This window comes from Protopterus annectens, chromosome 12.part0 (assembly GCF_019279795.1).
Source record: "Protopterus annectens isolate FY-2018-M chromosome 12.part0, PAN1.0, whole genome shotgun sequence".
Lineage (NCBI taxonomy): Eukaryota > Metazoa > Chordata > Ceratodontiformes > Protopteridae > Protopterus > Protopterus annectens.
The window spans coordinates 1,470,560,759-1,470,581,974 of record NC_056746.1 but is presented as its reverse complement, the minus strand read 5'-3'; the positions used below and the strand labels follow the sequence as shown (position 1 = coordinate 1,470,581,974).

Below are 21,216 nucleotides of genomic sequence, written 5' to 3'. Positions count from 1 at the left end.
GGCATATTTATTCCTGGGGCTGGATCTACACCCTGAAAGGAAATGGCTTTGCTGAAATGTGAAGGTCCAGAGTGAGAAAGGTGCCACAGGTTTGGGAATATCCTAGTACTGAGTTGTTGAAGATATCACATACACAGATATGGTGCATCTGGTGCTTACCCAGTGGGCACATGATTAATAGTAATGCACTGAAGGAGCAGCAACAAGCCTAATTTAAGGTTTGCAGCAGAAACCTGAAAGGTTAAATTGAATACTGTTATTCCAATACTCCAGCTCTACTCTTTACACAGAGTTTCACAATGAAGCCACTTAACTGAGTTTAAGCCTGAGGGGTTGAGGATAAGGCAGTTCAAGGAGCAAAATGGAGAGGTAACAAGGGGAGTATTGGAGTAGTGACAAGGGGAGCGTTGCTTCACTTTCCAGTACAGTTGGTGGTTCAGTGTTCTATGGCAGCTAAGAAGAGTTAACAAGTTTCATAGGGTGAGTACAGCACAGCCTTTATTAATGGTGCATATTCTTACATTAAGAACAAGATAGCATGAATCACTATGCCATCTATCATGTAGAATTACTGATTTAACAGTTTACAGGTGCAACAGGTGGCATCAGTTTTTGGGAGACATTTGAACTGGGAAATGGTTTGCAGAGTCCTGATTTAAGGAATGGTAATGAGTACAGTCAGGCACCTATCTAGTTGGGGCAGTACACATCAGGGTGAAAGAGTTGCAGGAAAAGTACAGTATGTTTTGGGGCACAATATGAGAGAAGTCAGCTGGCCATGAAAGCACATGAGGAGGATTAGCAATGCATGGCAAGCAAAGAAGTTTCAGAGTTTTATTTATTTTATTGTATTGTGTTTATATCTGTTTATCGGGGTAGAACACTGATCATAAATAACCGATAGCAGGCTCAGTCTGGATTATGTACTAACAAAACCAAAAATTCAATATTAACATGACATTAGCATATACAATACATGAATATAAGAAACTGTACATATACAGAGAGGTGAAAATATAATACAGTCAAATACATGTTTCAAAAGCAAAAAGAAGTGATGAGGTTCACCTGTCACAATCAGGAACAAAGTTATTTGTTGATAACAGCTTTAATGTCTCTGATAATACTCATTTAAAAGAATACTTAGTCTCGTTCAGTTTATGAAATAGATCTTGATTTATTTTTCTGCTAGCAAAGTACAAGCAAAACATAACTGATGTGTTTTTTTGGACTCATTCTTACGTAATACAACAGATTATGTAAAATGAAAGGTACCTCCTTATTATAGCGGCCTCGGCGATATACTTATGTAAAGTACATTTAATAGCAAGTCCTTATATGAAATGATTTATAGGTTTATAGGTTCATAGGTAGGTACTAGGCTATCTGCCCAAGGTCCTAAGTAAGCCTAGCCAACAAGGTTCCCTGGCTTACGCCACCCAAGAAAGTTTATTTCCTGTGCCCCTGTCGGGCAGAGCCTCAGAAGTGATCCCCAGGGTGTATTTCCTATTTCCCATCCACTCATCAAGATTTTTCTTGAAGAGTGCTAATGAGGAGCTTTGCTTGATATAGATGGGTAGCTTGTTCCAAAGTATAGGAAGTCTCTGGGACAGGAATCTATCCCTCCAGCATGTCCTGTTTATTGTGGTGACAAGGTTTAGGTCCCTAGAGCGTGTAACTCAGAGGGATTGGGATTTTTTTAGGTGTAGCATGTCCAACAGCTCTGGGTTTAACATAGCTTTATATGTTAGGCAGAGATCTCCTCGGAGTAGGCGATATACTACAGAGTAAATCTGGAGTTATAGTGTTTCATAACTACGTTCACATTGTCTTGTGATATACTTGAATGTTTTAAGAGGGAGAAGTATATAATTTTAGGTAAAATCAGGCACAAGTGTGGTTTGAGGAGTGGTTGAGTCTTCTGTATAGTAACAACACGCTACTGCAATGTGTGCTTGATTCTTCATTTCAATTCTACTCTGCCTATTTTAGCTGCAGTGGTGGTGCTGCGGTAGCTTTGTCGCCTCACAGTTAGACGTTGTCCGTTCTATTCTCAGTTAGAGCGTTTTCTGTGTGGCGACATGCATGAGTGGGCATTCCTTCGTTGAAGGTTGTGTGTTAGGCCCGGCAAGCCAGCCCGTCAAAATCTACTGCCAATCATTAGCAGACCGGAGTTCCGCTGTGGCGACCCCTAACCGGGAAAAGCAGAAACAAACAAATTGTCTGCAGTGTGTAACTCTTAATTTTGTATGTGACGTGGAGTTACTTATTGTCCAGTCCGTTGATCGAGTGTGTGTGTGTTTTATGGGCCCAGCGCATATTGAAAACTGCCTTACAGCTCTTCAGCAGAAGAACAAATCATCCAAGTGAGGGATGTTTTATGGATGTCATTTAGTTACTCATTACTGTTTGTTCACTGCTAAGTGGGATATGTACTGACACATTTCAGCTACGGTACAATTTCAAACAGAAGAAATTACATTAGGATGTTACTAATGAAGTTTGTCATATAAATAATGGGTACATGGTAAAAGCCACCTAATGATAACATTAACATGCAAATACGGTACGATTATGAACATGCAATCAGAGTGCATCGAAAGTAAGACATGCATTGCAATATTACATAAACTTGTATATGTTTTCTATACATATGAAATGTACACTAGTCATAATATTCATAAGTTGCATAATCCTTGAAGTGTATCCTCGTAGTGATTTCACCAAGGCCATTTTCAGTTTCATGAAGGACGCTATAATAAAGAAGTACCAAACAAAGTTATGTTACATTACTTTCTTTGCCTCAGTGACACATACCTGTCAACCTCTTAGAGCAAGAAATCTGAACAAAGCCATAAATACATGTAGGCTAAAGGACCCAAAATAGGGACAATTTTAAAATACTGGTCTTACAAACTTAAAAATTTGATACAATAACAGGTTTTACATTACCATGAATTTTCTGATTGTTATGAAGTCTGAAACCCAAATGTCTGCCATTCTTTTTTAACTTCAGTCTTTAATAATTTGCCACTAATTTGCCAGAAAACTCAAATTTTATGAAAAACAGACCAAAAATATGAGACAAAAATCTGGACATTCTGCGAAAATCTGTACAGTTGAGACGTGTGTGCGACATAGCTCTGGACCAATCAGGGCCAAATTTCAACAGGGTCGGGGTCGGGGATAAATCCTGAAATAATCAGAGCCATTTTTAAAATATTACTAATATTATATTAGTACCGTTAACGTGAGACACGAACAGATTAAGAGAACGTGGATTAATATACATGTTATGAAGTAAACGAAGTATAAAACATGGTTTAGTAAGTCTAACTCACTACATTTTCCTCAAACGTCGCCAGCTTCACGAGGGTTTAAGAGGGACAGAGCTAAAATTTGGGTCAATATCGGGGATAGTTGAGAAGTATGCGCTGGCGAATTGTTCTCCAGCCTGGGCATCACATTCAGAATTATTCATTTTCACTACACTCTGTAGACCGCAAGGCACCGATCCTTTGACGCAAAAGCAACCAGCCTGCGTTTCCAAGCTTGCATTACATCAGAACCTGTGGCGCTCGCTACATGCAAACTGCCGAAGCTTGCGACGGTCTCGCGTCGTGCACGCGCCGCCAAGTTGGGTACGCGCTGTGCTTCCTAATCCAAGAGCTTAAGAGCTGGGAAGCAAGCTTTCAGTGGCACCGCATCTTGCAGCAGCAACTACAGTAAGTAATAACATAAAAAGTATTAAAAAGTATATGGACCTAATTGCACAAGAAAACTAGGCTGCTCTGTCTGGTCCTGCAAATGCAGCAGAAAACCAAGAGGTGCCATATATTGTAACCTAGAAAAATAATACACATGTGCTAACTGAATGGATACACATACTCCAACTGTTAGACATAATTCATTCGTCCGAATTTGTTCCCCTTTCGAATGAGGGATAATACGTGTATATTTCTCCAGGTCTGTCAATAGGAATTATTTATATTAGACTTTATTTTATTTTTGAGTGAGACCTTGCAGAAAAAAAAATCTTATGGTAATGGCTCTGGACTTCAGTATCAGGACTGTTCTCCCTGGTTTCAGTTTAAAGGCGAATTAGCAGCCTGAAATGCGCTGACTGTCCCAGGGCAGTTTATTTAGAGGGATCCACAATACTTTGCAAGTGGAGCAATCTGGCCAGCAAGCTGTGTCACGCACGCAGAACAGAAGACCTCAGTTGCTGCATGATTAAATGTGAGGGTCGCCAGTCTCAGTTATAAAGCAGTTAAACATTTAAAATACATTGTTAAGCTGACTTTTTAGCTGACAAACCTGTCATTAACAGCACTATACCGTTTAACCAGGTAGCCGGTGAAGACGGCGTTGGTGAGCTAAGAACGACCCCTGCAGTTGCATTGCAGAAAAGTGGATAGTAGGAAGTGCATGGAGCACTGAAGGCACATCAGCCTCCAAGAGGAATACCCCGTTTCGGTGCAGAGTGTAGCTCTCAGGCAGGATGAACTACTGATAGCGCGGCTTCACAAAATCACTGCTTACGGCTGCATCTGTATTTCAGTATAATTTTTACTAACGCGGCTCTCCAGAAATTAGTTTGGGCAAGGAAGCTTCTGTCATGCGAGGATAGTAAAACAGGGCGAAAAAGTTGGCTGTCTCTATATTTTAGGAAAATATATTGGCATTTTTTTTGTGTGCTGGAGACGTTACTGACTTTTTTGGAAATCTGTCGTGGTTGTAAGATCACCTGGCATGTTTCTCGGGATCTGGGGAATACCTTTTGCAAAAGTAGGCTTACTGGATCGTCAAACTGTGGTATTGATCTTTTTCACTGAGTGATGCACAAGGAATGAAGATTGGATGATGGAATTTATATGGGAAATATTTATTATTTTTCAAGCGAATTTCATCGTCTGCATATCAGGTAAGTAAAGAGTTTAGGATTAACTACTTGTTCTACATCAATGTAACTAGCAATACAACAGTTAAACGTCATATCGCTACACATATGCTGCCATGGTTATGCATGATCATTGATGTGCTGTTGATATAAATCCGTGTGTGTAAAATCTCATTAGATATGACGATCTTACAGTTTTAAATAGTACTGGATCTCTTATTTTCGTCTGAAGCAGTAACCAAAAGGTGCAAAATTAAAGATAATACCGCCCAATACCATGTACTACTGTTCACACTGTCTGAATTAAAGAACGCATCGTGTGTGTGTGTGTGTGTGTGTGTCTGCGCACGCCTTATTCTTATGTAAATTATTCAGTAGAAGCTAGATAATTTTAACGTGGAAAAGTAATTGGCAGTTGCATTTCCCAGTTCCTGAATGCAAAACCCAGCCTTCATTCCTTTGTAGTTCCCAGTCTTAAAAGTCAGGTAATTTAACTTGACACCGAATCCTGTCCAATTAACGAATAAGTATGCCCAGTTCCTGATGACAAAGATTACAGCAATTTATTGTAAGAAATCCATCTTTTCTACTTGAAAAGACATCTGTCCTTTTAATTTATCATGTCACTCGTGGTAACATAATATAATTAGTTTGTATGAGTATCAAGGAAAGGCAGAAGGTCCACCCGGATTCTTGAAACTGAAGAGGCCATCAACTACTTTGTCACTTTTACCTCCTCCCTGCTCAGTGACATTATGAGTTTCACAATCAGTAAACAAACCGGTCATCATTTCATGACTGTATATGAATGCTAATCTTGCAATCCACTGTCTCAGCTCCAGCTGCTGTCTCTGCACTATGAATCATTGATTAAAGACTGACCTCGTTTTAATAGATATCCCAGTATGTTAGGCACCCTGCTTTTCATTACAGGAGTCCAGGGATTGTCTTGGGAAGAATGGGGTAGCTAACATTGATTTGGACCCAAGCATTCTCAGCTGCATGTTACCTGTATGCTAATTCATAGTACATTACGAATCCAGTGCATACAATTCACATTAACCTAGGCATTATTTTGCTTAACTCATACTGGTCTGATAATCTGCACATTTCTATAGCTGCTACCATGAAAATAAAACATTTATGCATCAGACTGAAACCTCTGCAGCACGTTAACGCTACTTCAGTTATTGTGATGTATTGCTTTAATTATTATTCTTTTTATGAAGTACTTTGGCTGCTGACTTTAATTAAGACGTTACCAGAGAAAAATAATGGGCCTTATTACCTGTTCTGTAATGCCATGTTATTTTCCTCATCATTTATATTAATTAGATGCTAAGTGTAATGTATTTATGTTATTTTTAGTCGCATATTGAAGTAAATTTTATCCATACTAAACCATTTAAAGACTATTTTTTTCATTCTTAAATATAAGCTCTACTTCAAAGTAATTCTAGAAAGCAGTGAACATCACTATGTTTATTTAGTCCAAAGTTTTGAACATCCAAGTATTTCCCATAGTAGAAATATACATTTGCAGGCATGCATTTCTGAATAGTGTAATTATGTGTTTTAGAGCAGCTGATGTGAATGATTCTATGCATTATTAAATTCTACTTTAAAACAGACTGCAATGAATGACTGAAACAGACACCATTTTTTCACAACTCTAAAGGCAATTGATTCTTCTACCTGCAAAGCGTCTTCACTCTGATGCTATTACTGACTTTGAAGAGAACATAGTAAGCTGTATAAAGTCTTTTGTCCTCAAAAAAACAATCTTTTTTAATATTAGATCCACGAAACATCATTTATTACTGTTATATATCAAAACCATAAAATATTTATTTTAAACATTAATTTTATAAAGCTACAGTAGTCCCTGCATCTAGAACTCCAATAGCTGGATTCATACATTTTATTCAATGATGACTTAATGTGTAATTCACTTTGATAATTTATATTGAAATGGTGCTTATTGTTCAGTACAAAAGTATGCACAGTCCTTTACTCATAGTAATTTGAAGATGTTAGATATATTCTACAAGTAGACCTGTGTGCATTTTACTTGCATATATCTGCACCAATGGCAGTCCCTTTGTATTTGTATACATAAGAATGAGCATATGTAAATTAATATAACTCTTTGACAAAAGTGGAGTATATATGCAACACATTTTAGTCACGAATATATATGAAAAAATTTGGGACATATAAATATCCATTATATGGAAGAAATAAATGTGTATGGTAGCTAAAGTACATCTGCAGGCATTTGGTATAATAGACATTGCATAATGGTGTATTTTTTTTCTTTAGCTGTATTATAATATAATTGCTTCTCCAAGGCAGAACACTGGATAGATATACAATCTTTCTCGGAAGAAGCTACTGTGTGATAGACATTTAAAGTGATAGTAGCTATATAACTGTTTCATTAATCATACCATTGGACATTTGCAGTTACTTAAAAGTACCATAAACTGTCACAGAGTGCTTTATAACAGCAACAGAGAAATAGCTGATGTTATTCTATAATATGACTGGATCTGCTGTTTTTGTTATTACTCACTAATGGAAATGTATTGAGGAATACTGCTTGAAACATATGATTAAATGACCAATAACAATGATGCTTTCTGTTTTTGTTTTGTTTTGTCTTATAAGTGATTTTAATTAAGTCTGATAATAAATGCTTAGAATTTGTAAATTTCTATCCTAAAATTTAAATGTAGAAGAATAACTAAAGTACTTTGTGGGTGAGTGATATTGTGCTGCCTTTGTTTGATTTCCAAGGCTAACTGTAAGGAATATTAGTAAACATTTAGTAGTATGTAACTGTTACATATTGTCGTATTCATGGCCTGTGTATCATTACAATGGTTTTACATATGTCAAAGTAGCACTAAGAGTCATCAGTTAGTTATGTTGAAAAATTTCTGCTTCACTCCATGAAAACTGCCACTGAGTCTTAAGACTTGATTTTTTTTTTCCTGAGGGAATATAGCATTTTTTTATTTTATTTTTCAACTGTCACAATTATCATAGTAGAACTGTCACTTCCAAAAACTTGCAATAAATATACACTGTTTGTTTTTGGGCTCTACAAATGACCAGCTTTTCAATGTTTTCAGTCTGTATAATATGCAGTGATGATGTCATTGCCACCCAGAGTATTGAAATATATTGTGCAATGCTGTTTAAAAAAAAAAAAAGAATAAGCTTTGTTTAATGGGCATGCACTGCTTGTACGTGAGCTGAAATTATTGGGTGATGCTTTATGCCTTTGGTCCATAGTGCTTTGTTTATGGTTTTGTAATTGATGCCATTATTTTATTTGAACATTTTCTTTGAATGGAATAAAGGAGTGCTTATAATGCTTCGGTTAAGAATTTCACAGTCAGTAAAGAGTGCTGTGCATACCTTCTATAAGACAGATATAAAGAATACTAGTGGAAATCTAGAACTTTCACATTGAGGAGAATTTTTTTTTTTTTTGCTTTTTTTATGTGCGTGTTTTATAGAAGTACAATAAAAATCTTACATTAATCTTGCTAGGGAGAAAAAGCAATTGCCATCTCCATTGAGGGCAGCATTAATGTTGTTCAGTTGCATCAAACTTCCTGCATTGATGGCGTTAGGTTTTAGAAGCATTTCATTCAGAATCCCTTACACTACTCTTGTCATTTTAAATGTCAGGACTTCTTTTCCAAATGCTGGGAGAATTCAATTTAAATGAACAGGGAGCTGCTGTAGAACTATTTGTTAAGCTTTTATTTATGTGATGTCTTATGGACATTTAGTCTAGTTTGTGATATTATTATTATTATTATTGTTATTATTATTATTTAGAGAATATACTTTATAATCCCTGCTGCTTATGTGTCCAAGCATTTCAGAATTTACCTAAAATTTTCAGTAGAAGCCCTAGACCTATATCACTTGTATATATATGTATATTGTTTTCATTTAAGAGATAAGTTTTTTCTGTAAGGGCTGAACCTTTCAAGATTTTGTGTTTGTCAACCATGTTGATCATGTGATTTCATTAGGTGCTATCACAATACTGTTTCATTGAAGATTGTAACATTCCAAGGGAAGTCATTAGGCTTCCAAAATCAATGTGGCAATTTGCCCGTATAGAAATAATTAGAAACTTTGTCACTGTTCATTGTCCCTATGACATTCCTATGTGGAGGAGCCATTTGTTAGAGTTTCTAACTAACATTACAGGCAACACTTGTAGTGGTAGAAAGTTATCCTGTTTTCTCCCCAATCCTGCCTATGTTGAGATCATGGGTTGAACATCAAGGATAGTCAACTTGTGTCTCAGACCATATAATTCAGCAGAACAAAAAATATCAAGAATTAGTGAAATGTACAGGGCAGGCACAGAATTATGCAATTGATGACATTTTTTCATACAACCAAAAAGTGCAAAGTGAACGACATTGTGTAGGGTGACCAAATAATCATATGCCAAATAGAAATGGCAGGTACTACATCTAGAAATGTGCTACATAATAATAATGCAGACACTGTTTTTTATTTTGAGATACTGTTTACAATGTGAGAGAGGAAATATTCTTCCTCTGTCTGAGAGTATGCTTGGTAAGTAAATTTGCACTGTTTAGCTATTTGTTTGGGGTCTGTCTTATGTTACCATTCTGTGCATTTATTATGATGTGCTGTACTGAATTTTCTGGGACATTGCATTGCATACATTTGCATAATGTACATTACAGTACAAGTAGTGTCACTGTGGATATGAAAATGAAATGCAATGATTTTTGCATTTTTAGTGCATCTTACAGTGTTTTTAAACAGTGCCATTGGAAAGGTTTGCTTAAGTAGTTGAAAAAAGACATAATAGGGGTTGGCATCATGGTTAAAATGTGTTTCTTACAAACAAAAGGTACAAAGTTTGATTCTCATCTTTGCGAAGTATAGCTTGGCCTTAAGAAAGGTCAGGTGGGGCCTTAAGAAAGGTCAGGTGGGTCATTAGTCTAGTAATCAGTCATGACCTACAGTTTAAAAAAATGCTTTCTGACAAAAGAATACATATGTGTTAGTGGAAACCGATTAATGACTACCTTGCTGGGAAGTACTAAGGTGCATGATTACGTACCTGTAAGTAGTAACAGGGCTTTTAGCCCATCAAAGATGCAAGTTGGAGACTTACAACCGGAGATGTCAGTGCTCGCTCTGAGGGACTTTCACTGAATAAGGCAACACAGTAAATATGATGGGTGAATAGAAATGACGCTGTTTTTCTTTCATAATCTCAGTCTGTACACCACAGTAAGGCTGTGATGGCAAGAAAGAGAGCATCTGTAAGGCCTACTAGATAAAGCAAGACAATATGTGTTAGTGTTGATAACGTGAGACCTTGATGCACATATCTGTATAGACATATCATAATATGAGGATGGCCTGGCTCTATAAGGATGGGACAGGGGCAACAGGAATAAAGAAGGAGAGGTCATTCTAGACTTCTGTCTAGCAAATGGCTTTATAGTGATCAATGCATGGTTCAGTTGCAGGATCATGCAACTCAAGTAGACTTCCTGCTATTAATGATAGAGCATTAGGACAGGGTCAGGGATTGCAAAGTCATCCCCAGTGAAACAGTTGGTCCTCAGCATAGACCACTGGCTGAAACAATCAGCTGCAAGCCGTGGACAGAGAAGATTCTCAGGTCAACAAAGACTACTTGGAAGTTGACTGAACAGAAAGCACAATAAAATATTCATGTCTCAAGCAACTCAGAAAGAAGAGGAAATAGGTGGAGTTGAAGAAAAATTGCAGCACCTTAAAACAGCATCTAATGGAAATAAAGTACATAAGGTCATCAAAAGAAAGAAGGAGTGACTAGAAAAGTGGAAGATAGAAACTACTGGACGGCTAACGGACAGGCTACATTAGCAGTTCCAATAGCAAAGAACAAGGCACCAGAGGCACTCTAGCAGCTTCTGGAAAGTGACTTAGCAAAAGGCACAAAGAAATTCTGTCAGGTTACTAAGTAAAAACAGAATGATAAAGAGGATATTTATCAGACATCCTTCATAAGAGATGTCAACAACAGCCTGATCACCAATCCACAGGACATCAAAGGCAGATGGAATGAATACTTCCAGCAGCTTCTGAATAAAGAAAACCCCACAGTAGTTATACTACCCCTGCCATGACCCACAATGAGGGTAGAAGAGTTTCTCACCCTAAAAGAAAGAAAGAACAGCACTAAGGAAAATGAAGCCAGGGAACGCAGCAGCCTCAGGTGAGGTTGCAACAGATATGACCAAGATATTAGTAGAGTTAATGGAGAAATGTGTCTAGAGATTACTGATAACAATGGGAGAGGAAGGAGTATTCCCAGATGACTTGTGAATTAGCATTCATACACCAGTCTACAAGAACAAAGGGAATGTTTGAAACCTTGGGTAGTATAGAGGTATCATACTCCTGTTACACTTCCTTTAAGATCAGGAGATGGTGATTTCTAAACAAATAAATAGATTGGTAGAAGGTAAGATGGGTGATTTGCAGTTCAGATTCAGATTGGGATGCAGTACAACTGACCTGATGTTTCTAGTGTGACAGACAGTTGAGGATATGCTAGAGATGATGTAAGAATCCCACTTAGCTTTCATAGACTTGGCAAAGGCATTTGACAAGGTCTCAAGAAAACAAATTTTGACAATCTTCTGATGACTTGAAGTCTCAGAGACATTCTTGGAATTAGTGCAGACTCTGTACAAGGACTTAGTGACACAAGTATGAACAGCAATCTGACTCAGGGGGTGGGGGAGCTGTGGGAGTGGATTTGCATCAGGGTTTAGCTCTGAGCCCACTGCTGATAATATCGGTGATGGACTACATTAGCAAACAGGTTGGAGGGAACAGATCAACAAAGCTGCTGTATGTAGATGATGTGACTATACAGGCAGACTCAGAACTAGAACTTCAGAAATTGGTAGAGGAATAGATTGAAAAACTGAAGACATACGGCATGAAACAGACTACAGATAAGACAGTTGTAATAGCAGCAAATGAGGGAAATTGGAAGATGCTGAAAATTTGAGATAAAAAGTAGATAGTGGAACAGGTTAACAGCTGGGAGGGATGGTTGGTGAGAAGGGAAGTCTGAGGGATGGTATTAAAAATAGAAACAGAGATGCTGTTGCCAACTGGCACAAAGTATCTGGAACAATGTTTGAGAGAAGAATACTAAAGAAGCTGAAAAGTAAAGTGCACAAAACAGTGGTTCAACCATTACTACAGTATGATATATAAACCTGGGCAGTGAAGGCAGAACAGGTGAGCAATATGGAGGTAGTGGAAATGAAGTCACTGTGATGGGTGGTACGATGCACACTATGGGACAGATGAAGAACAAAATTGACATCATAGCACAAGCTAAAGTAGCTCCGGTTGTAAAGAATGTCAAAGAGAACAGTTTACGCTGGTTTCGGCACATATGCTGGAAAGCAGAAGACTGTTGGTTGATGATTTGGTAGAGAAAGAAAGAAAGCAAGATAAAATGAGGATGTCATGGATTGTATAAGAGAAGATTTGTGATAGTCAGGCATGCCTGTCAAAGAAGGTAAAACACTGGCACTGAATAAAGAGAGGACGTGACAGTCGATGCAAAACCATGACAAAATGTAGAAAAAATAGGATAAAGGGGTTTTACAATGATGATGATAATGATGATGCTTAATTTAGTCAGTTATGAAACAGGGATGTTAATGAAATGTCCACCGTGAAATTGTTTCCCAACACTAGATCAAGCAGCAAAGTAATTGCAGGTAAACAAATATCCAGACTTATAATACACAAATTGTAAAGCTCCAGTAATTAAACAGAAAAAGACAGCTCTCCAATAAACTAGATAAATCTGTAAAGGAATGCTTATGCAGTTTCTGAAGTTGCAAAGCCTGTGCATGGTTACAAAAAAGGCAACAGTAGTGCCCTAATTACTAACAACTAAGTTCTGTCCATCATAATTGTTCTAATAACATATCAAGTAGGAAAGTATGGCACATGCTATCAAACAGAAACATATTAGCTAGTCATATGGGAATATTTACCACAATGACTTTGAAAAGTATTGTAGATGATTGGATAATGAAAAAGAGAAATGTCTCTGGTTTCATTGGTGCAAGGAATGAAGACCTAAATAACACTGGCAGAAATGTTGCCTGGTTGTAAAAAAGTGGCATGGGTCATACCTTTGTAGGAAACTGGGAGAAATACAGATATAAAATAAGGTGACAGAAAACATACAGTATTTCACTGATTCTGAAGTAACAAAAAAAAAAAAAAAACTTTTGAGACTAACCTTACCATTCTGGCCCTTGTGCCAAGGATTCAGTGTCACCATAACTACTAATTAAAAGTTCTAGGATATAATACATCTAGTAATGACTGTCAAAGGATTTAATTTTTTATGTTTAATTTCTGGGCTTTTTCTTGTTGTCTACATTTACTGCTGGTTGTCTCTTTCACTCCATTCCTAAATTTGTACTCCCACTATCTTGTATTCTTCTCTTTAACTCCCCTTTCTGCAATCCATCCCAGGTATAACGTCTGCAGTAAGGGATATGAGTTTAGTACAGTTTAAGAGATGGTCATGCTAGAAATACATTGCCCACCATGACATTTGCAAATCTACCAGATGTGAAAGTATGACACATGGAGAACTAAGACTGCCTAAAAGGTATTACTGGAAAACATGGCAAACAGCTATAAACAGTATATTGGAATTTTGCAGGAATATGCACAAGTCCTCAAATTAAGAATTAGTAGATCCAGTTTATAAGGATGTTAAGGCTAGAACAAACATATAAAGGCAATTTACAGTCATTAAAGGGTAGTATTGAATATTTTGATAATAAAATTATCATATTAGCTATTTTAACCAATAGATAGAATATAATCATACACTTAATAAAAGAAGCAATCCACTGCCTTCTGTGGATTGTGTTTATATTGCTTAAAATTAGGGACATTGGTTGATAGAGAGCAGAGCTTTTTTGTCGCTAGATTTGAAAGGAAAAGTTAACAAATCTTAGCATAGATTTCTATCACCCAGATTAGTGAATTATTGAGAGTGGAGTTCTATGCTAAAATATTTTTAGGACTAGGATTTATATCAGATGTTGATGTCTTACAAGGATCATTTGTGTCTTCTTTTATTGTTATGGCTTTACATGGATGACCTTAAGTTTGGCAAAGATGTTACAGCAAACAAGTATGCAGCTAATATCATGTTGAACAACAGCGACATCACAAATACTACTGTCCCAAACAGCAAACCTTTTAAACTTTAACAGTTGGTTGTAGAAGAACATAATCATGAAACCCATATAAGGTTATGACTCAGTGCTACCAAATCTGTTTGCATAAACAATGGATTGAAAGGTCAACCAAGTTCATATAATCTAAGCAATTAAACTCTTCATTAGTTTAAGAACAATTGTATTTTTATTTATTTTATTTAACATTTGTTGACCGGGAAAGTCCGACTAGGTTCCACAGATCCTGTTTTCAGCGGAGGCCCGGGGAGAAATGCTCCAGAAGAAAAATCTTGTGCTGCTGATTGTCAGTGGAATGCTAAATTTCATGGGAAAACTGCACCTGAAAACTGTCTAGAGGAAGTAAGTAAAGCCATTTAGTGATAATCACTACTAGTAATGTTCACAATTTTTTATGTACGCCATCAGATCTAGTTAAGGTTGCATAGCAGCAGCCTAGACACATTACAAAGAAAAGTGTGATCAGCAAACTTACTAATCCAAACATAAATGACTAAACCCACCTCTGTTAACCCACTTTTCAAAAAATGAGTCTTGCATAGTTAGGCTTGTTTTGTTTGCTATATAAATAGGTACAAGGGTCACTTTCATGCCCTGTAACAGACAGGATTGAACATCTGGACAACTCAGCTCAGTACTATGTATTTCACTATATTCCTAAGAAGGTCTAGGTGAATAAATGCATGAAAAATGAGCTGTTTCATTTAGAGGACTGTGTTGTTCTTAGTCTCTCTTATTATGATATTGGGTACCTGTAGATTTTGATTCTGGATGCTTGCATGGTCACTTGACACTCAAATATGGAAAACAGCCTGGCTTTTATTTGTAAGTCTTATTATACTGTTTCAATTTTCCAGGAGATCCATATAAAAGTTCTGTTACTCACATGGAAGGCATATGTGATTCCATGATATTCTACTGCAGCTGCAAGAGAACACAAACTTCAGACTATTTTGAAAAAGCATGTTCTTGAATGGAAATACCATCTCGCCTAATTATTTAAATTCAAAAAGTGCTGCTCTCCAGATTTGGTGTTAATATAAAGTGCTATACCTATAGTGTTACAGAAATCATGCGTGGAAAGTACCAGAACTGAGCAGACCTCTCAAAGAAAATTAAGCCTGAAGTATTATTAAATATTTAACACTTTTCCATGACTTCATGTAGATATACTATATAAGCTTTAACTCCAATGGAAAGAAATTTGCAGGGAAAAATCATATTGCTTTCATGATCAGTGAAATTTACAGTGAGTGTATTGGAAAACATGCTGATACTAAAATGAGCAAAGTTGGATCATAAGCAGAATGGAGGCAAAGACAACAAATCCTTTGTCAGTGGGGTTGGCCAGGTGGTCTGTGTCCCACCCCTGCACCTCTGTATAACTACTGTGATGTCTAACAACTTAGCAAATGGTATATTAGTATTAATTTGTGGATCAGTGCAGGAGCTTGTAATACTTTGCTAGAGAATCACTGTTAATTCAACTATAGTATTTCTTGAAATGAATGCTTTATAGAAAATACATGATTACAGATATCCTGATTTTTAACTATGGGGTTCTACATAACAAGTCAAAGGGATGTTGGATAACAAAAATGCTTATTTTGTAGCTTGTTTGACATGGAAAAAAACAGTAAAAGAGCACCTAAGTAATGCACCGTACTGTGAACCAGGAGTACTAAGAAGCTAATTTAAGTTTCTGCCTTTTCTATGCTGTACAGCACATGCAAGGTACAACAACACATCATTTCGCCACACAACCTTCTAAAACTTTCACTTTGAATTGTCAAGACTATCTGAATGCATATGTGAAAGCCACTATGCATGCTCCTCCAACAGTTTTCATGAGCCAGACCCAAAGTTACTCAATCAAGCATGAGCCCGCCCTCAAATAACACACTCCAAGCATGATCCCACCCCCAAATAACATATTCTAAGTATGATCCCGCCTCCAAATAACACACTCTAAGTATGAGACCTCCCCCAAATATACTCCAAGCACAGGAGTAATATCATTAGGAATAGGAGTCAGTGGACTACGGAAGCATTTTACATGCTTGCTGATGTTGCACTTGTGCTGGACTTTTTCCTTCTTTTCAGATTCAGTAGCTGTACATATTGCCTGTCATTTTCAGGTGAAACTTCTAAATAGCTTCTGAACAGCATAAAGTTAGTGATTTCTGTAAACTGCTACATGTCAAACACATACTAACATCGTGGATGAAGTAATCATTGCTGATATCTGCTGCACTGTGATGTGTCTAAATCTCAGTTTCAGCATGTCAGCAGTTATCATGTCCCCATAAGTCTTGAATAACAGCTGCTTGAATAGATTTGCATTGAAAAGGCAAACAGACTGTATTACTTACTTCCTCAAAGAAAAAAAAAACATTTGACAGTTCTGTCATTTTGCATTTGTCAGACCTGAATGAGACGGTACATACAGTGAATACATCAAGTAGCTTATCATCTGATAGTGCGAGAATGGTAAAAATGTGATTCACTCATCAGATTGCAGCCAAGGGATATTGCTATTCAGTCTTTTCAGATGTAAGCAACAAATTGCCATTTCAGGAAACATGGATATTGGTATCTACTTAAGCAGCTGGATTTCACCAAAATTAAATGTGCTGTCATTGGCCTTGCACGTTAACATGGAATGCAGTCGGTGGAGTGGCAAAATTAATAAGTCTATCCTATTTATAAATGCACATTATTATTTCTAGACTGCTTTATATGTTTCATGTTCTTTTATATCGTCTGTATATGAAATGCGTAGTAGTAAATCTTTTATGTAGTTGCAGCTCTGTAGCCAGCTACAATGTTAATGACTGCCTATCACAGTTCATACTTTCCAAGGGCAAGGTATTCTGTATAAGTGGACAACATTATATTAATGATGTCAGAAATTATGGGAGACTAAGTACTGTGAACTATATAAAGTTAATTAAGGGTATGTTGTATTTAAGTGGCTTACCTAAGAATAAGGTGTGCTTAAGTTCCTTATCAAAGAGTGAGGCGTGTGTAAGTTCCTTACCAGTGAGGTGCTTGTAATTTCCTTACCAAAAAATGTGTGTAAGTTCTTTACCAATGAGGTGTGCTTAAGTTCCTTATCAAAGAATGAGGTGTGTGTAAGTTCTTTACCAATGAGGTGTGTGTAAGTTCCTTACCAAAGATTGGGGTGTACTAAAGTTTCTTACCAAAAAATCAGGTGTGTGTAAGTTCCTTACAAAAGAATGAGGTGTGTATAAGTTCCTTGCTACTTTATGTTCTGTCCAGCAAAAGAACCATTTCAATTTCATAGTGAGCAGTTTGGGTGCATATTTATGCTAGTTCCAGAGTAATTACATTTCAGGACAAATAAGTGTAAGAAAGTCAACCCTTCACAGTTTTGCAGACTTTTAATTCTCATACATCTCCTATAGTTGAGAGGAGGTATAGGAGAGCACACTACTGACATTTTTATGTTTTGCTTTTTATTGTGTGAAGGGTTTTAGATCTCACTTGGCTGAGAACTAGGACAGTGTGTCCAAATAGACATCAGAAAAAAAATGTCTTCATATGTTGCATTTTAAAAAAATTCAGTGCAACTTAAAGTACTGATTTCTTAAGAATCTAGTCTCCTGAATAAAATAGAAGACATTCAGTTTTATTATTCCTGCAAACTAAATTCACAGATATCTTGGGTATATCCAAGTAATGTAACAACTTCCTTCCTTAACAACTTTGGCGTCATATATCCAGTAAGAATTCAGACCATTTTGTCATTGGCTTTTGTTGTTCTCAGCAGTAGCCTCTGTTCTTGTCCAAGGATTTCTCCTGAATATAGCACCATTATAAAAAGTAATTTAGGCTACTATTACAAGGCATAAAATTAACAGATAAAATTGTACTTTAGCATAAGCCAAACAGCTGATTCAGCTCTCTGCAGAGCAATAAACAATTTAGGTAACTTAAAACACTGATGCTAAAATGTCAATTCTACTCACTTAAATCACTCATCCTTTTAGGGGAAATTATTAAGAATGTAGGGAATGCAGCTTCTCAGGTGGACACAGTTCATATGGTAAAGAGTGATGGGCTATAGATAGCTGGCTTACTTGTTTCCAGGTAAGCCATAATGATAGCCCTCAGCTTTCCATGTCGAATATGTGCAACACTGACTCATTGTGTGAAGCAGAGGTGGAAAATGTGGAACACTACCACTTGTACTGTGGATCGAAGGGACAAAATGTTTAAAATTACATCTTACAGTGTAGAACAAAGGTGCAAAATGTGGAACACTACCTCTTATAGTGTCGATCAAAGGAGCAAAATGTGGAATACTGCCTCTTATAGTGTGAAACAAAGGTGCGATCTCATAGCGTGGATCGAAGGGACAAAATGTAGAATACTACCTCTTATAGTGTGGAACAAAGATGTAAAATGTGAAACACTACCTCTTATAGTGTAGAACAGAGGGGCAAAATATGGAACACTACCTCTTATAGTGTGGAACAAAGGGGCAAATTTAGAACACTACCTCATAGTGTGGAGCAAAGAGGCAGAATGTAGAACACTACCTCTTATCATGTGGAACAAAGGGGCAAAATGTGGAACACTTACTATTAGCTTACTAACAACTTCAAATAGGAAGCTCATAGGATGGTTAAAATGTCTTACTTTATAATAAAAGAATGGGCAAACTGTACATCAGCACCCTGATTGGAGAACGAATGTTCTCCAGCAGGGTATTAATGTATAAGTAATGCTTGTTGAAAAACAAGTCCGCTGCTTCACGGCAGCCTATCAAGCTGTTGTGGAGCGCAGGCTGCAAAATAGCTAATATTAGGTCAGTATTGCTTTACATTCATTAAGGTGTGTGTGTGTGTGTGTGTGTGTGTGTGTGTGTGTGTGTGTGTGTGTGTGTGTGTGTGTGTGTGTAGCATGAGTGTGTTTATTTTTCTGTCTGTGTGTGTGAGTGAATGCATGTCTGAAAGCAGGACAGACTGTGTGTAAGAAATTGAGACAGAGTGAGAGCAGTCTTGTGTAAATTAATCCATACATGAAAGCTGAGGAAACTGTGTATGTATGTGTATGAGAGAGATTGAGAGAGAGAAAGTGCGAGCAATCTTGTGTGAGTGAATGCATGTATGAAAGTAGAGGAGATTGTGTGTGTGTGTGTGTGTGTGTGTGTGTGTGTGTGTGTGTGTGTGTGTGTGTGTGTGTGTGTGTGTGTGTGTGTGTGTGTGTGTGTGTGTGTGTGTGTGTGTGTGTGTGTGTGTGTGTGTGTGTGTGTGTGTGAGACTGAGAGACAGAGAGAACGGTCTTGTATGCAAACAGATCTGGTTGTTTCTTCTTTCATCCTTCTCAACTGTTCAAGTTTTCGCAGAATGTCCAGATTTTTGTCTCATATTTTTTGTCTGTTCCTCATAAAATTTGTGGTTTTCTGAAGTTTTGCGGCAGATCAGTAAGGAGTGAATTCACTAAATAATGACAGGCATTTGATTCAGGCTTTATATCTTTTAGAAAATGCATTGTAATAGTACACCTTTTATTCTAACAATTTTCTAAGTTTATGAGAGCAATATTTATCAGAGGAGATTGCCTGTGTGTATATATATATATATATATATGTGTGTGTGTGTGTGTGTGTGAAAGCAGAAAGAGACTGTGTATGAGAGACAGAGAGAATGGGCTCTCTGTAAGATTGTTGTGCTTTACTTATTTTTTTTAAGTACTATATTATTTTTTTATGTATATTTTTGATGCAAAACGCTTCTTCCAACACCATTAACATATACTCCAGAAAGTATGAAATATTAGGCGGAGGAACGGTTTTACATGAAAAATATAAAAAAATAATATAGTACTTAAAAATAAGTAAGTAAAACACAATGATTTTACAGACAGCATATTCTCTAAGCACAATAATGCCTTCCAGAGTATGTGTTTATGTGTAATTAATGCCCTTCCAGGGGTGTAGACCCTCTGCCTGCAACATCAGGCCTTATAACACTCATGGGTGGGCATTAATTATACATTTATACACACCCTGTTGGACATTATTGCTTACATATAAGACTTTTTTTGATGAATTAATATGATTCATTATTCATGGATATTAGTTAAAAATGCTCTTATCAGTGAAAGTGTTGCAGACCCTTTTAATGTGAGACATTGAGAGACATTGAGAGACACATGGTCTTTTTAAGACTCAGAATGAGGAATATTCCTCATAATGGGGTAAATCCTACCTGCATTTTTATTGGAAAACTGGAGGGTTGCATCAGCAGTGCTGGTTTGTTAAAGTAAGCAAGGACACATCAATGGGGGTATCCTTAAGGAAAAAGAGGTGGTGTGGACATGGACATTAGAATGTAGATATCGATTACTGTTTAAAAAAGCAGTCACTAATCAATAATCTTTGCTGTGGGTGAGTGCTGTACAGTACTTTCCAACAAGCATTAGAGTTAGAACATGAGAATGAGGCCTAGTGGGCTAGTGAAAGCAGAATGGAATAAATATTGTTTAATGGATTTATATATTTGCATTATTATGTATTTGTATTTCATATGATTTCAAGTTTCTCTTTCTTAAAAGACATAATATGAGTTATTTGGCTTAATTTTAAAATGCAAAATACATTTTCAGCGGGTCTGTGGAATAAAAACTGATAAGGAAACCTGAGGGGTTGGTGACTGGACCAAGATGGTGGAACTCAACTGCTACATGGCTGAAATAGATTATGCATATGGCTGTGCTAAGAAATATTATTTCAGGAGTAATTCTCTTTAGTGTATTTGTCTTAGAAAAGTCTGAGGGAAAAGAGAATTGAATCAGTCATTTTCCTGATGACACAAAGGTGCAGAAGTGGAGGATGGGAGAAAAGTCTAGTGAAGGATTTGCAAACACAGACCAAGTGGACAGAAATGTGTCAAATATGGTTCACAGCAAACACATGTAAAGTATTGTACCTGGGATATAACAACACCAGTATAAGGTATCATCTGT

At 36.9% G+C, this 21,216-nt stretch overlaps 1 protein-coding gene across 1 annotated transcript in view; it reads left to right on the top strand.

Annotated features, from left to right (window-relative positions):
* Window positions 1-3,797: 3,797 nt before the first annotated feature.
* LOC122816300 (carbonic anhydrase-related protein 10-like) overlaps window positions 3,798-21,216 on the top strand; it is a 1,457,855-nt gene continuing 1,440,436 nt past the window's right edge. Inside the window, exon 1 of the mRNA XM_044089031.1 lies at window positions 3,798-4,924. Within this exon, the coding sequence (XP_043944966.1) occupies window positions 4,861-4,924 (64 nt within the window). The 5' untranslated portion in view covers window positions 3,798-4,860. The remainder of the gene's footprint in view (window positions 4,925-21,216) is intronic.